Source organism: Schistocerca serialis, chromosome 2 (genome assembly GCF_023864345.2).
Source record: "Schistocerca serialis cubense isolate TAMUIC-IGC-003099 chromosome 2, iqSchSeri2.2, whole genome shotgun sequence".
Lineage (NCBI taxonomy): Eukaryota > Metazoa > Arthropoda > Insecta > Orthoptera > Acrididae > Schistocerca > Schistocerca serialis.
Genome location: NC_064639.1, coordinates 909428335 through 909445274, shown reverse-complemented (window position 1 = coordinate 909445274; position 16940 = coordinate 909428335). Strand labels below are relative to the sequence as shown.

The 16940-nt window shown below is 47.6% G+C and overlaps 1 protein-coding gene across 1 annotated transcript in view; it reads right to left on the bottom strand.

Moving 5' to 3' along the window:
- The window catches only part of LOC126456510 (odorant receptor 22c-like), a 159167-nt gene extending 146531 nt beyond the window's left edge, over positions 1 to 12636 (bottom strand). Inside the window, exons 1-2 of the mRNA XM_050092260.1 lie at positions 12594 to 12636; positions 7264 to 7660 (exon numbers count right to left, since the gene is read on the bottom strand). Coding sequence (XP_049948217.1) covers positions 7264 to 7660; positions 12594 to 12636 — 440 coding nt within the window. The remainder of the gene's footprint in view (positions 1 to 7263; positions 7661 to 12593) is intronic.
- Between the last annotated feature and the right edge of the window lie 4304 nt (positions 12637 to 16940).

Sequence of the window (16940 nt, the reverse complement as noted above, 5' to 3'; positions counted from 1 at the left end):
TCGATACAACACGTCCAGTGGATGTTGCGAGATGCCAGCTGCTGTGCAATATTAAGGTGGTACCGTCGTGTCCGTAGAACCAAATAACGGTCCTCTCTTTCCAATGTTACACGTGGTCGGCCCCGCCCTCGTCTTCGGGATAGTTTCGATCTCTGTAAACTGTTGCCACTATCGAAAGACAACAGAACGATTCACATTACGCCATCAGGTCACATCAGTTTGCGACTGTCCTGCTTCCATTCTTCCCGTGGCCCTCCTCTGCAGAGAGCCTGGTAGGCCTCTTCTCTGTGGCATACTGCACCCTCTGTGACTGTGTACACAGCCATTGATAGGTGCCCTTATGTCATCGTTGGCGTGGTTGTCCGTTGAGCAGAATGACAGCTCTCGTGCAGGACACGATCGTACGGACATCTGTTGACAGTTTGTATGATTCTACCGTGAATTAGACTCAGGGCGGGGACGCGGTTGAGCGCGCGATGGCGATGAGTGCGGACAACGGAGCGCGCGCGCCCGAGCCAGCCGGCTGGGTCGCCCCGGGGCCGGCCGCTGGCCGGTCGGTGGGGCCTGCCCCGCCGGCCGTCCCTGCGGCTGCTCCCCACAGGACGGATACAGTGGCGATGACCCCTGCAACGACAAAGGGTTCTGAAAGGCAACATAATGAGGACAGGATCACTTCGAGCGATATGCGAATGCAGAGCGGAGGACAACATACGTCAAACCCCTATGACGAGAGGCATCAGCTAACACAAAACTATCGGCAACAGCGGGAACTAAGACGTGAAATACAACACATGACTCTCCAAAGTGAGGAAGTATACGACGACCGCACTAGTACAGTTCCTACTTCACAGCCTGAAGAACACGTAGACGACGTGGAACAATTTTCTCCACCAGAAGACGAGGACGAAATGGAGGGAGTCTCCTCTGAAGAAGTTTGGACCGTGCAGCCCACCGACGGAGAGGGCGATTTTACACTAGTTCGCCGAAGAAAACGACTCAACGCTTCTCCTAAGCAGAACAACTCTCGGAAGCGACAACGTCCAGAAGAACTGAAAACTTCCAACCGTTATGCGGCTATTGCGACGGAAGATATTACGGATGCTCCAGAACGTATGGACCACACGAGTGATGTCAATCTCGAAGCAGATAAAGAGGGGACAGATGGCTCTGGCCGGAACTTACTACGCAAAGTCCCGCCCGTTACTATTTACCATACCAAGAACTACATGAAACTCAACAAGGCGCTGAAAGTGAATATTGACGGCAGTCTTAAGGCCATATACCAACGAGACAGGATCAAATATCACTTTGACTCCTATGAAGATCAACGGCGGGCCATCAATTTCTTTGTGTCGAATGACATCCACTTTTTTACACATCAGGCGCAGAGGACAAGGACCTCAAAGTGGTTGTCAAACGTCTACCTGCCGAAGTTACGGAGGAAGAACTGAAAGCCGCACTGATAGAGAAGGGTTTCCCTGTCATCAACGTCCACCAGTTTAAAAATCGAGACGACAACACGAAAGAATTCCGACCTCAAGATGCTTACTGTGTCACGTTGCCAGCCCAAAAGGAAAACTACAAGATTTACGACATCAAATACCTTCTATATACTAAAGTCGTTATTGAAACCTACAACAGACAAGAAGGACCTGTTCAATGTCGCCACTGCCAGCGATTCGAACATACAGCTAATTATTGCAGCTTGCCTGCTCGCTGCGTTCGATGTGGAGGGTAACACCGATCTACAGCATGTACTCATCCCCGAGGGGCTCCGCCGAAATGTGCTAACTGTGAAAAGGACCATCCTGCCACATGGCGTGGCTGCCAGAAGCACCAGGAACCTCTCAGGAAATACAGACAACGGTCTTCGCCGCAGCCCTCTCAACGGAGGACTCGTGTAATACGGAACTCCAACCTGACGCCACACCCTCCGCCCCACCGCCACGAGAACAGCCGGCGGCGACACGGCAGCCAGTAACAGAGCCTCTTCCTGAAGCACTTCCACCTCGACAGCACCGCCAGCATTATTCATACGCCCACGCAGCATCACCACGCTGACCGGAACCGGAAACCTACGTCTCACCAGCTCATTTGATGGAATCTATAGCTGCAGCGCTCTCTGATGTCGCGAAACTTCTCACCGCCGTGCAGCAACAACTAGTGGGGATACTTTCTTTAATCGAAAGTGTATTGAAGGCCTTTGGAACACCTTAAGATGGATCGCCCTGGGACCACGAGAAACCTGAAAATCTGTGTATGGAACGCCAACGGAATGAAACACAAGAAAACAGAATTCACTGAATTTTTACAACGTTACAAAATCCACATCGCACTTGTATCGGAGACGCACCTCCGTCCAACAACTGAGCTCAGATTTCGTAACATGTACGTCTATAGAACGGACAGACAAGGCCAACGAGGTGAAGGGACCGCAGTTCTGCTTAAAAGGGAACTGCGGCACCATCATGAAACACTACCACACCTCCAACATCTGGAGGCAACAGCAGTAACGGTTCGATCGGCGGCAGTCAACATCACTTTCATTGCGGCGTACAACAAGCCCCGGTAAAAACCTGGTGCCAATAGACCTACGGAGTATCTTCACCAATTTTGACAAAATTTTCCTAGGAGGTGACCTTAACAGCAAGCACGTCGTGTGGAATTCCCGGCGTACGAACCCTCGTGGACGAACTTTGATTGCCATGGAAGAAGAACTGGGCATCACAGTCCATGGCCCACGAGAGCCCACACGGATTCCTTACGTCGATCGGCAAGAAGCAGACGTCCTAGATATTGCTATCAACAAAAATATTGAGACGAACCTCCAGCTCCGCACCGTCGACGATCTTTCGTCTGACCACCGACCTGTTATCAGCATAGTGGAAAACGCAACGGCCAACCTTCCGCCCCCAACCTCACAAACTCTGAACTGGGGTCAATTTCGGACATTTCTTGACAACACTATCTGCCCGACGCAGGACGTTTCAACACCGGAAGCCATCGACATCGCGGTACAAACATTGACGCAGAAGATAAAGGTAGCCAAACGGAGGGCAACTACTCACACGGTCTACCCTTTAGTAGCTTTCGACAAGTTCCCGCCTCTACTCCAAGAACTGAAGACACAGAGAAACAGGTGCAGGCGACGTTGGCTCCGCTATAGAAACCCGATCGATCGACGAGAAACACACGTCTTAACACGAGAACTGCACAGGAGAGTGGCCGAGTGGCGGCAGCAGGTCTGGGAGATAAGATGGATGAATTCTTACTTCGAACCAAGAATGGCAGGCAGTCAAGAACATACGACACCAGCGGCCACCTAAACGAGCCATCAGAGGACCAGATGGCCTCCTCTATGACGAACTCGCCCAAGAGGAGCTGTATGCTACGACTTACCAAGAACAGATGTCTACACCAGCGACCCCCGTGAACGACGTCCGCCTGCAAGAACAGGAAGCCGTCGTTACAGCAGAATGGACTGCTTTTCGTACTGCGCCTGTGCAAAGCCGCCCACTACTCATCACACCAGCAGAGATCCGTAAAATTATTCGGAAGACTCGAAATAATGCGCCGGGCAACGACTCCATAAGCAACACCGATTTGAAACAGTTGCCCAGGAAGCCAACTGTGCTCCTTACGCGAATTCTCAACAGCTGTCTTCTGCAGGGATATTTTCCTACGGCATGGAAGACGGCTCGAGTAGTTCCAATACCCAAGCCAGGTAAAGACCCAGCAGAACCCAACAGTTACCGGCCAATTAGCCTCTTGCCGACCCTTGGCAAGGTGCTCGAGAGAGTGCTGTTGAAGAGGCTCCATGACACGCTTACAGTGCATAATGTTATACGGCCCGAACAATTCGGTTTTAAGGACAAGTTATCTGCCGAACTTCAACTTCTATGGATAACCGAACGGATACAACAAGGATACAACAAGCAGCACTTCACGATTGGTGTCTTCCTTGACATCGAAAAAACTTACGATAAAGTGTGGCGGCCCAACCTTATCGTCAAACTACATCGCACTACCCCTATTGCGGATTGTTACATTAGACTCATAGACAGCTTTCTGCAGGAGAGGAAACTGTATGTCCGAGTCGACGATAAAAACTCCGAAAAGAAACTGATCTCCGCAGGAATTCCGCAGGACTCTGTCATTTCGCCTCTGCTTTTCAACTTATACATAAATGTCATCCCAACTGTCCCCCCTGTTACGGCGAGATTTTATGCGGACGATACGGCCTTTCTGACAACTGGACGACACTTGGACCAGCTAATCGCCAGGATGCAACGGCAACTTGCTGTAATGGAACGCTGAGCACTGCAAAATAGGATAACGATCAACCCGACGAAGACGGCAGCCGTTCTGTTCACACGGAGGAAACTAGTTCTGAACGACAGACTCCAAATAGCTGACCAATTTATCCCATGGTCGCCGGGAGTGAAGTATCTCGGTGTCTACCTTAACAAAAAATTACTCTTTACGCAGCATATTGACGACAAGAAGACGGCAGCCCAGAAGATGGCCAGGTCATGGATTCCGTTCCTGAAGAGTAAGGATCTCAACCCTAAGACTAAACTCCAATTGTATAAGGCAACAGTTGGACCCACAATGTTGTATGGCTCCACCTCGTAGGGAACTACGTGCGTCTCCAACTACAACAAACTCCAAGCGCTGCAAAACATTTGCTATCGATGGATCACAGGAGCTCCATGGTGGACAAGAAACGTCGACATCCGCACCGCACTCCACGAGACCACTATACAAGAGAAGGTCCATGATAAGGCTCTACGAGTTTTCGACAAGATCGATGCCCTTTGGGACGAAGTTCAACAATTAGAATCGGTAGGAACGCTAAAATCTGCAAGATGGCACAGGTATCGAGTACCGAAGACAATAACGTTTCACCCCCCATACCCAATCTGTCATAACACGAGGAAGCAGTCACACATAACAGCCTTGACACATTTCACCCTCCACGGGGGATAGACATCACCAAAGTCAGCAGGCTAAAGGACCCATTGCGTGCCCAAGCCTAACTGATGTGTAATAAATAAAGTGTTTTCCTTTTATCCTTACATCCCATCCTAGAAGAATAAGTCATCAAGGATGATCCCATCAGTTCACACTACACACTATATTTTTTTTTTTAAAAAAAGGGCGGGGAGGTTGTGGTTTCTTGTTTTAATTTTGGCCACCACTGTATTATTGATGACTAAAGTCTCTGTTATGAGAATCTGTTTTGTTTATTACACTTACGCTGCGAACTTTTGCACCAACATAATTTGTTTATTTCTTTATTTACGCGTCAAGTTCCGTAGGACCAAATTGAGGAACAAATCTGCAAGGTCATGGAACGTGTCAGTACATGAAATTACAACACAGCCGGCCAGAGTGGCCGAGCGGTTCTAGGCGCTACAGTCTGGAACCGCACGACCGCTACGGTCGCAGGTTCGAATCCTGCCTCGGGCATTGATGTGTGTGATGTCCTTAGGTTAGTTTGGTTTAAGTACTTCTAAGTTATAGGGGCTGATGACCTTCGATGTTAAGTCCCATAGTGCTCAGAACCATTTGAACCATTTGAATTACAACATAAAAGTAATAACAGATAAAAATAAAGTGTTCATGAAACCAAAAATGTCAAGCCATAAGCTTAAGTAGACGCAATCAGCAATACAAAATAAAAATCAGCTTAAATTTTCAAGGAACTCTTCGACAGAATAGAAGGATTGACCCATGAGGAAACTCTTCAGTTTCGATTTGAAAGCGAGTGGATTTCTGCTAAGATTGTTGAATTCTTGTTGTAGTTTGTTGAAAATGGATGCAGCAGTATACTACACACCTTTCTGCGCAAGAGTTAAGGAAATCCGACCCAAATGCAGGATGGATTTCTGCCTAGTATTAACTGAGTGAAAGCTGTTTATTCTTGGGAATAAGCTGATATTGTTAACAAGAAATGACATTAAAGAATAGAAATATTTAGAGGCCAATGCAAAAATGCCCAGACTAGTGAACAGAGGTCGACAAGAGTTTCGCTAATTTACACCACTTATTGCCCGAATCGCCCGCTTCTGAGCCAAAAATATCCTTTTAGAACGGGAAGTGTTACCCCAAAATATAATACCATACGACATAAGCGAATGAAAATAAACAAAGTAGACTAATTTTCGTGTCAAACGATCACTTACTTCAGATACCGTTCGAATAGTAAAAATGGCAGCATTAAGTCTTTGAACAATATCCTGAACGTGGGCTTTCCACGACAGTTTACTATCTATCTGAACACCTAGAAACTTGAACTGTTCAGTTTTACTAATCATATGCCTATTTTGTGAAATTAAAAAGTTCGTTTTTGTTGAATTGTGTGTTTGAAACTGTAACAACTGAGCCTTACTGTGATTTAGCGTTAGTTCACTTTCCACAAGCCAAGAACGGCACTATTTGAAACCGAGCCACTGCTGTACCAAGCTAGTGTCATCAGCAATCAGAAATATTTTAGAGTTACCCGTAATACCAGAGGGCATATCATTTACATAAATAAGGAACAGGAATGGCGCAAACACTGATCCCTGGGGCACCACCATTCGATTGTACCCCACTCAGACCCAACATCACAGCCATTCACAACATCGAGAATGATATGCTTTTGGTGTCTGCTGCTAAAGTAAGAGGTGAACCAATTGTGATCTACTCCCCATATTCTGTAATGGTCCAACTTCTGGAGCAATATCTAGCGAGGTGGCGCAGTGGTTAGCACACTGGACACGCATTTGGGAGGACGACGGTTCAATCCCGCGTGCGGCCATCCTGATTTAGGTTTTCCGTGATTTCCCTAAATCGCTCTAGACAAATTCCGGGATGGTTCCTCTGAAAGGGCACTGCCGACTTTCATCCCCGTCCTTCCCTAATACGATGAGACCGATGACCTCGCTGTTTGGTCTCGTCCCCCAAACAACTAACCGACTGGAGCAACATTTTGTGATAAACACAATCAAAAACACCTTAGTTACATCAAAAAATATGCCTAGGGCTCCAAACCTTTTGTTTAACCCATCCAGTACCTCACAGAGAAAAGAGAATATAGCATTTTCAGTTGTTAAACGACTCCTAAAGCCGAACTGTACATTTGATAGTAAACTGTGTGATATAAAATGATCATATACAGCTTTTTCAATAACTTTAGCAAGCACTGGTGGCGTAGAGTACATGCCAGAGACCACTCTCCACGGTATCCGGAGCACGTGAGTGATGCAGTGCGGGTACCTGGCGAACTCGGCCTGGCTGGAGACGAGCTGCTCCAGCATGCGCAGCAGGCGGCGGAACTCGCGCTGCCTGGAGAGGAAGACGGCGGCCTTGGCGATGCCGGCCAGCAGCAGGATGGCGTTGCCGAGGCTGGGCGACACCTGCTGCGCGTCGCCCCAGTAGGAGCGCAGGCTGAGCGCGCAGGTGCCCACGCCGGCCGCGCTGCACGCCAGCACCAGCGCCGTGTACAGCGCGAACAGCCGGCGGCCGGCGCGGCCGCGCGGGGACCACAGGCCCGCGAAGCGCAGCACCAGCACGCTGGCGCCAGTCAGCGGCGCGCCGCCGCCACCGACGCTGCCGCTCCTAGCGTCCGTGTCCTGAAACCGCGCCAGAGTCTGCAGGCCTCTCGGCTTATCACCTAGCCGGTTCAATGAATAACATTTCACTGAGGTGAAAACTCACGGGACAGCCATATCCACATACATTAGTGGCGGTAGTATCGCGTAAACATATACAGGGCGATAAAGGGGGACATAAGAACATACACTACTGATCATTAAAATTGCTACACCAAGAAGAAATGCAGATGATAAACGGGTATTCGTTAGACAAATATACAGGGTGATTCAAAAAGAATACCACAACTTTAGGAATTTAAAACTCTGCAACGACAAAAGGCAGAGCTAAGCACTATCTGTCGGCGAATTAAGGGAGCTATAAAGTTTCATTTAGTTGTACATTTGTTCGCTTGAGGCGCTGTTGACTAGGCGTCAGCGTCAGTTGATGCTAAGATGGCGACCGCTCAACAGAAAGCCTTTTGTGTTATTGAGTACGGCAGAAGAGAATCGATGACAGTTGTTCAGCGTGCATTTCGAACGAAGTATGGTGTTAAACCTCCTGATAGGTGGTGTATTAAACGTTGGTACAAACAGTTTACAGAGAATGGGTGTTTGTGCAAAGGGAAAAGTTCTGGACGGCCGAGAACGAGTGATGAAAATGTAGCACGCATCCAGCAAGCATTTGTTTGCAGCCCAGGAAAATCGACTCGCAGAGCTAGCAGAGAGCTGCAAATTCCACAATCAACTGTATGGAGAGTCCTACGAAAAAGGATAGTTATGAAACCTGAACGTCAACTACCCGAGGCGATGGATCGGCCGACAGGCAGCCCGTGACAGAGCACTTCATCACTGGCCTCCAAGAAGCCCTGATCTTACCCCCTGCGATTTTTTCTTATGGGGGTATGTTAAGGATATGGTGTTTCGGCCACCTCTCCCAGCCACCATTGATGATTTGAAACGAGAAATAACAGCAGCTATCCAAACTGTTACACCTGATATGCTACAGAGAGTGTGGAACGAGTTGGAGTATCGGGTTGATATTGCTCGAGTGTCTGGAGGGGGCCATATTGAACATCTCTGAACTTGTTTTTGAGTGAAAAAAAACCTTTTTAAATACTCTTTGTAATGATGTATAACAGAAGGTTATATTATGTTTCTTTCATTAAATACACATTTTTAAAGTTGTGGTATTCTTTTTGAATCACCCTGTACTATGCTACAAATGACATGTGATTACATTTTCATGCAATTTGGGTGAATAGACCGTGAGAAATCAGTAGCCAGAACAACCACCTCTGGCCGTAATAACGGCCTTGATACGCCTGGGCATTGAGTCAAACAGAGCTTGGATGGCGTGTATAGGTACAGCTGCCCATGCACCTTCAACACGATACCACAGTTCATCAAGAGTAGTGACTAGCATATTGTGACGAGCCAGCTGCTCCGCCACCATTGACCAGACGTTTCCAATTGGTGAGAGATTTGGAGAATGTGCTGGCCAGGGCAGCAGTCGAACATTTTCTGTATCCAGAAAGGCCCGTACAGGACCTGCAACATGCGGTCGTGCATTATCCTGCTGAAATGTAGGGTTTCGCAGGGATCGAATGAACGGTAGAGCCACGGGTCCTAACACATCTGAAATGTAACGTCCACTTTTCAAAGTGCCGTCAAGGCGAGCAAGAGGTGAGCGAGACGTGTAACCAATGGCACCCCATACCATCATGCCGGGTGATACGACAGTATGGCGTTGGCGAACACACGCTTCCAATGTGCGTTCACCGCGATGTCGCCAGGCACGGATGCCACCATCATGATGCTGTAAACAGAACCTGGATTCTTCCGAAAAAATGACGTTTTGCCATTCGTGCACCCAGGTTCGTCGTTGAGTACACCATCGCAGGCGCTCCTGTCCGTGATACAGCGTCAAGGGTAACCGCAGCCGCGGTCTACGAGCTGATAGTCCATGCTGCTGCAAACGTCGTCGAACTGTTCGTGCAGATGGTTGTTGTCTTGCAAACGTCCCCATCTGTCGATTCAGGGATCGAGACGTGGTTGCACGATCCGTTACAGCCATGCGGATAAGATGCCTGTCATCTCGACTTCTAGCGATACGAGGCCGTTGGGATCCAGCACGGCGTTCCGTATTACCCTCCTGAACCCACCAATTCCATATTCTGTTAACAGTCATTGGATCTCGACCAACGTCGTGATACGATAAACCACAATCGCGATAGGCTACAATCCGACCTTTATCAAAGTCGGAAACGTGATGGTACGCATTTCTCCTCCTTACACGAGGCATCACAACAACGTTTCACCAGGCAACGCCGGTCAACTGCTGTTTGTGTATAAGAAACCGGTTAGAAAGTTTACTCATGTCAGCACGTTGTAGGTGTCGCCACCGGCGCCAACCTTGTGTGAATGCTCTGAAAAGCTAATCGTTTGCATATCACAGCATCTTCTTCCTGTCGGTTCAATTTCGCGTCTGTAGCACGTCACCTTCGTGGTGTAGCAATTTTAATGGCCAGTAGTCTAAAAAAGGGCAGTGAGTTGGTGGAGCTGTTATTTGCACTCATGTGATACGTGAGAAACGACTTCCGGTGTTATTATGGCCACGCGACGGAAATTTTAAGACTTTGAACGTGGATCGGTAGTTGGAGCTAGACGCATGGGACATTCCATACCGGATATCGTTAAGGAATATTCCGAGATGCAGGGTGTCAGGAGTGTGCCGACAATACCAAATTTAAGGCATTACCTCTCACCACGGACAACGCAGTGGCCAAATGCCCTCCCTTAACGAGCGACAGCAGCGGCTTTTGCGTAGAGTTGTCAGTGGTGCTGCGCCACGAATAAGTACAGGCGCGGGTTCCGACAATTCTTGTAAATTTCACGCAGCTATGGCTGCAGGGTAGTAGTTACGGGACCAATTGTCACAACAGTTGGTAGGTGCAGGCGATGTTGATGTACTGCAAACGATTCTGCAAGGAATGTTTATGACACCGCTCACAGCTTGAAGGCACGACCCGGCAGACAATGTGTACCAGTTTGAAGTAATCAGGGCAGCAAAGAGACCCACGTGCCGCAAAGAACATGTACGTTGCAGTTACAACAACGCCTAGTGACCTGTGTGCAGCGGCGAAGCAGGCTGAGGAATGCTGACATTGTAATTATCAAAGAACACTCCACTTGTCTCCTCCAGAGGAACTGCGTCAGAGGCGTAGGAAAAAGAAGTATAAATAAGCGAGCCTGGAGGCTAAATCAGGCAGTTGTGTCGCCATTCTGTCTGAGTCTAGAACCGGAGAGAATGGCGATTGTTTACGTTGCCGGACAACCACGACGACCTTTTGGTGATGGACATCGGCAGCAAACCGGCCCGCTGAAACTACCTCCAACCTCCACTGTACCGATGGGCCGTAACTGTGGTGGGGTGCGTCGCGCCTTGGAGCTACACCGGCGCGAGGAGCGAGAGGTCTGCTGGCCACCGTTCTCCGTGTAGCATTGTCCGGTGGACGGCAAAGCTGTCATCTGAATGAGCAGCCCTGGGCGGGTGGCCGGAGCTGCTGAAGTTCATCACAACGACGGCGGTCAGCTGCTTCCCTTTGGCGCTCTACATGGGGTCCACGAGTGATGCTTGAGGAAGCAGTCAGCCGGCCACAGTGAATGCAAACGGCAGCCACTTAGCCGTGGCGCGAGTAAGACCGCTACGTCAGCAGGTCTGGGCAACCGGACGCCGTCACTGCAGATTCCAGCGTTCACGTAGCGCTGACCTCTCCGCACTACATTGTGCCATCGCCAAGTTCAGTGATAGGCCAGCTGTGTACCTTCGATGTAATAAAGTCAGTGACACTGTTGCCTGTGTTTTTTTGCACGCATCGCCAACAGTCATCCGTCTCTCCCAGACCATACCTCTAGGTCATTTGGGCATATCATAATCCCTCAGCTCAGGAAGTTGTAACAGTGCTAACAGACAAGCAGCACTGCGTCAGATAACCGCAGAAATCAATGCGAGACGTACGACGAATGCATCCGTTAGGTCAGTGCGGCGAAATTTGGCGTTAATGGGTATGGCCTCAGACGACCGACGCGAGTGCCTTTGGTGACAGCGCGACATTGCCTACAGAGCCCCTCCTTGGCTCGTAAACCACATCGACTGGACCCTAGACGACTGGACAACCGTAGCCTGGCCAGATGAGTGCCGATTTCAGCTGGTAAGAGCTGATGATAGTGTTGGAGTGTGGCGCAGACCCCACGAAGCCATGAACCCAAGTTCTCAACAAAGAAATGTGCAAGCTGGTGGTGGCTCCGTAATGGCGTGGACTGTGTTTACATGGAATTGACCGGCCCTCTGGTCCAACTCAACCGATCATTGACTAGGAACTGTTATACACGACTATCTGGAGATCATTTGGAGCCATTCATGGATTTCCCAAACAACAATGGAATGTTTCTGCATGAAAGTGCGTCATGTCACCGGAGCACTTGGTTTGAAGAAAATTCCGGACAAGTCGAGCAAATGACTTGGCCACCCATAGAACATTTATGGGACGTAATCAAGAGGTCACTTCGTGCACAAAATTCTGCACCGGCAACAGTTCCGCAATATTGTGGGAGGTTACAGAGGCAGCAAAGCTCAATATTTCTGCAACGGTCCTCCAACGACTTGTTGAGTCCATGCCACTTCGAGCTGCTGTATTAAGCCGGGTAAAAGGTGTGGTCCTACACGATATTAGGACACGACTTTTGTCACCTCAGCTTATAATAATAGTAGTGGCGTGTGGCGCAAGGGCATCGTGTAAGTCTTTCAATTGGACGCCACTTCAGGGATTTGCGTTTCCATGAGCCAACCATAGCTGGTGTTCCCAGGTCCTTACCCATCCAATTACTACATTGGCCAAACATTGCTTAACGCCTAGTTTACCAGTGAAGAGTGCCAGAAATCACCTTTTATGTACCGACAACTTAGCTTACTAGTCGATGGCTGAAACATCACGACTGCTGATAGCTACTGACCTATAGGAGCCGCCTCCGTTACTGATTTTGTAGTAGCAAACATTTCGCTCCTTTTCTAGCTCTGAGAATACCGATGTAGCTCTTGTTTCTTCTGTACTACGCTATCTGTGAAATGTTTCTTTTCCGTTTTAGTAAAGTTCAAAGAATTTCATTTTTTTTAATTGATGTGTAGTCATATTTACGTTTTGTGTGGTTCGATTCATTACTGCAATAACCCGGGTTGTACGTTAAACGAGATAAGCATCTGTGGGTTTGTCTGTAACCACTGGCAAGTAGGAGTCGAGTCACCTCTTCTTAGTAATACAACCTTGGAATATATGTGCTGCTGATCTGACCAGCGACATGTTACATATCAACTACTGGACGAGTTCCCAAGAGATCAGACCTCAGTAACCGATAACACTGACAGTGAAAGCGAAATACTGACACCGCAGGATGTGGCATTTTCTGGATGTAGCTGCTTCGAGTGCCACCATAATCTTCGGCGAAGCTAATTCAGAAGATAGAACCAGTTTTAAGGATTTCAGGGTAGCTATCATTGGAGTGCTACTGAGGCTGCCAAATGTTCGCCAACAACTAGTGTGAATAAAGCACTGTGCAGTCAGCTGTAACAAGTCATACATTCCACTAGATAAACGAGTAAATTAAGCTGAAAATGTACACGCAGAGGGATCATCAAGAAGACGTGCATCATTTGGCACTGAGACATCCATATTGCATCAAATGGATGAGCCATACTTTTGATGTTACAGTCTTTATGGTTTACAATAAATGTTTTGCAAAGTACCACAAAAAGTCAACAAATCTGGTTTCGCTGTTTAACCATATGCAATAAATCATTGAAAAATAAGAATGAACTCGCTTATTGCGATTATAGTTCGGCATGAACTATAGGATATTTCAAAACAAATTAAATTTGTGCCGCAGTAGCACCCAAATTTTCCCTGCCTATGCTCTAACAGCTTTGGCTACCCGAATACACTTCCAGGACCGGCCCAAAACTCCATATGTTCTGGTTTTCTCATTTGTTGTGAAATGTGTTACAACTGATGAGAAATCAATTTGCGTGTTCATTCTTAACGCAGCTGTTGATCATAACTGCAGTGTCTCAGACACTGCTCTGCAACATTTTAAAAGGTAAACTTTCTTGGCTCTAAATTGTATTAAAATATTCCACCCTATTATCCCATAGTTGAACGAATGAGTTAACTGAGAACCTGGGTGTGCATCGAAACCATAAATAAACTGCAACCCCCGTTGAGGCTACCCTAAACAGAAGAGCACGAAACCTTGGATTTCAGCAAGAAATTCATTCGACCACGGGATAATAGTCAATAATACTTTAGTAAGTGGAAACAAAAACATTTCAGAACAGTTTCTTTCTTAAAATACTTGTAGTTAGTTAATTTGACACGTACTTGATTGTACCTTGTAACGTAACTTGGCTTTCAGTACTAAATTTTTCATAATACGTGACAAGGATGGGAGAAAATTTTTATACCGTTCATATACTCGCACCAGTGAACGCCATGACACTTGCATGTATATGATGTACTTCATGTCAAAATGTCGACGTGCTAAATAGAATTTTTGTTAATTATATTTATGCACTCAGTTACTGATATGCGATCGGAGGCTTTCCCGGAATATGCGATGTTTCCAGAGCTCTCGGGTGTCCATCCGGATGCGATCGTTGATGTCCCACGATATTTTGGCGGATAGCCTTTTCACCATCATCAGGTGGTTCTGTTGTAGTGGTCTGTCTGCTCACTCTTTCACCTTTTACTTTCCCCTCCTATGGGAAGTGTATGGGGGAGTTTATAGCCTGTTGGCCTTTACTCCACAATGTATGTCGTGTGTTTGATTATCTTGGATAGTTTTGAGTGTCTCTGTATTGTGGTGGTGTCTTGTAGTAGCCTGATGTTTGCGAGATGTGGGGTATTTTAAGGATTAAGTATTGGCATTAGGACTTGGAGATTTTGAGATTTTTCTCTTCGACTTAGTCTCGATTCCAAGGTTACGCCGAGATACTGCGCCAGGGGAGTCGGGATACATGTAGGTGCAGGTGCAAGTGGGGGGGGGGGGGGGGGGGGAGGTGTTGAGGGGGTCTGCATATCCCTAGCCTCCAGGCAATCAGCATAGCCTGTGTCTTTTCAGGGTTGATGGCGATGTGTCAGTGACGAGCCCAGGTTTCTGTGCCATCTAAAACCCTTTGTAGCCTACGAATGACCTGCTCCTTATTCGCATTGCGAGTGTAAGAGGCTGCGTCGTCAGCATACTATGCGATGTGCACCAGGGGGACTGTGGGAGTGTCTGCAGTGTACACACTGTACAAAACGAGTCCCAGGACCAATCCCTGTGGCACCCTTGCACGAATATGCCTTTTGGTGAAGGTGGCTGTTTCTACCTAGACAGAGAAAGTTCTATTCGTGAGATAGCTTTGGACTGACCCGACTATGCTCCCGGGGAACCCCTGTATGTTAAACTTGTATAATAGCTCTTTATTCCATACTGAGTCGAAGGCTTTGGCTACATCAAGTAGCACTATCCCGCTGTAGCCTCTGTGGTTGCAGCCCTCTGTGGCTGCTTTCACCAGTGTCATGATCTGTTGTGGGGCGGAGTGCATCTGTAGGAATCCGAATGGGAAATCCGACAGAAGTCGATCGTTGGTGACGTGATCTCGTATGGGTAATAGCAGGAAGCGCTCATAGATCTTGCTGAGAGTTGGCAAGACGCTAATCGCCCTGTAGTGCTGCGGGAATAAAAGGTCTTTTTTTTATATAAAAAAAACTTTATTGATACAACAACATCAACATTATGAAACAATCGAAAGAAGGTATTATGATACAAATTATTTATGAAATCAACAAACATTGTGAGATACACATTGACCCACCACCTTATGTAATTAGTGGGTCCAATTATTATACTTGATCAAAAGAAGTAGCTTATTCTAGTTACTATTTGGCACTTGCTATGGACAGGGTTAATCTAACTACTTGACTACTCTTGATTAATCTAAGACTAGCTACTCTGCAGCGTTACATGTGTGCCAGACAGAATACAAACCTACCATGAAAACGGCCTGCTCACTGAGCTAACCCCAGTGAGCGTGCCCCTGGCACTGGGCTGGCCTACTACTTTTAGAATCGCCGCAGTCCCTATCTATGTTAGTGATGTTAGTATTCTTATTTTACGTTAATCTAGTATAACTACTTCCTATCAAATCTAAGTGCATATGTCAAGTCCGGGAATGGTGCCCCTGCTCCCCTGATCCGACAGCGCGGCGGATTCTAGTTGTGAGGCAACTGGCCAGCTCCGCGCTCGGCGGAATTGCAGGTGCACCTCAGTCTTCATCGGGTTATATATCCTCTAACCGTATTGGTTACTAATGAATTCCCTCAAGATCTTTTGGGATATTGCATTTGCCAAATTGTTAAGGACATCGAAGGTCTCGGCACGTCGCAGTAATGTGTATGTATCTCTAGTTGGTAGCTGATTCTTAAACTCGAGTGCCACATCGTCATATAACATGCAGTCATAGACGACATGTTCGGGTGTACCATCCGGAGCACCACAGTCGCCCGCTGGTGTCGCCCGTTTTCCAAATCGACATAAATATGTCGGATATGGCCCGTGACCTGTAAGAAAGTGCAGCAGACCTCTACTTGGCTCAAAATGGCTCATTTGAAGCGTTTCTCTGATGTTCGGTAGTAGCTGGAATACCCTTCTTCCTGTTTCCTCAGTTTCCCATTGCTGTTGCCATAGCTCTTCGCCCCTTCTCTTTATTGCGTACCTATCCCCAACTTGTACCCCCATGATTTCCCTGGTCCTATCTATCTTTCCTTTGGAGACCCAGGACCACGCTCCCTGTTCTCTAATTTTTATGTCTAAGGGACATAACCCTATTATTGTCAGTAAGGCCCCCCCCCCCAGGTGTTGTTCGATATGCCCCGACTGAACGCAACAGCATATTTCGCTGCACCCTTCTCACAGTCACTGCGGGCACCACCCTCGTGAGCCTGTGTGCCCAAACCCCCCTCGCATATCCTACTAAGGATGTTAGGATGCTGTTATGATAAAGTTTGATCAATTTGGGAGGTAGGTGAAATCTTTTATGGCCTATACTGATAAGGTTATTTAAAACTTCTAATGCTCGTTGCGTAATGTTTTCTATGTGAGTGTTATAATTCCATTTTTCATCTATGGTGACACCTAGGTATCTAGCCTCTCGGCGCCGAAGAACTGGGGTTCCTTCAATTCTAACGGTTGGATTCCTGACGAGACTGCCCTTCATTAATAGATATGTGGATTTGTGTGGTGCAACTTTCATTTTGGCTTCTTGGC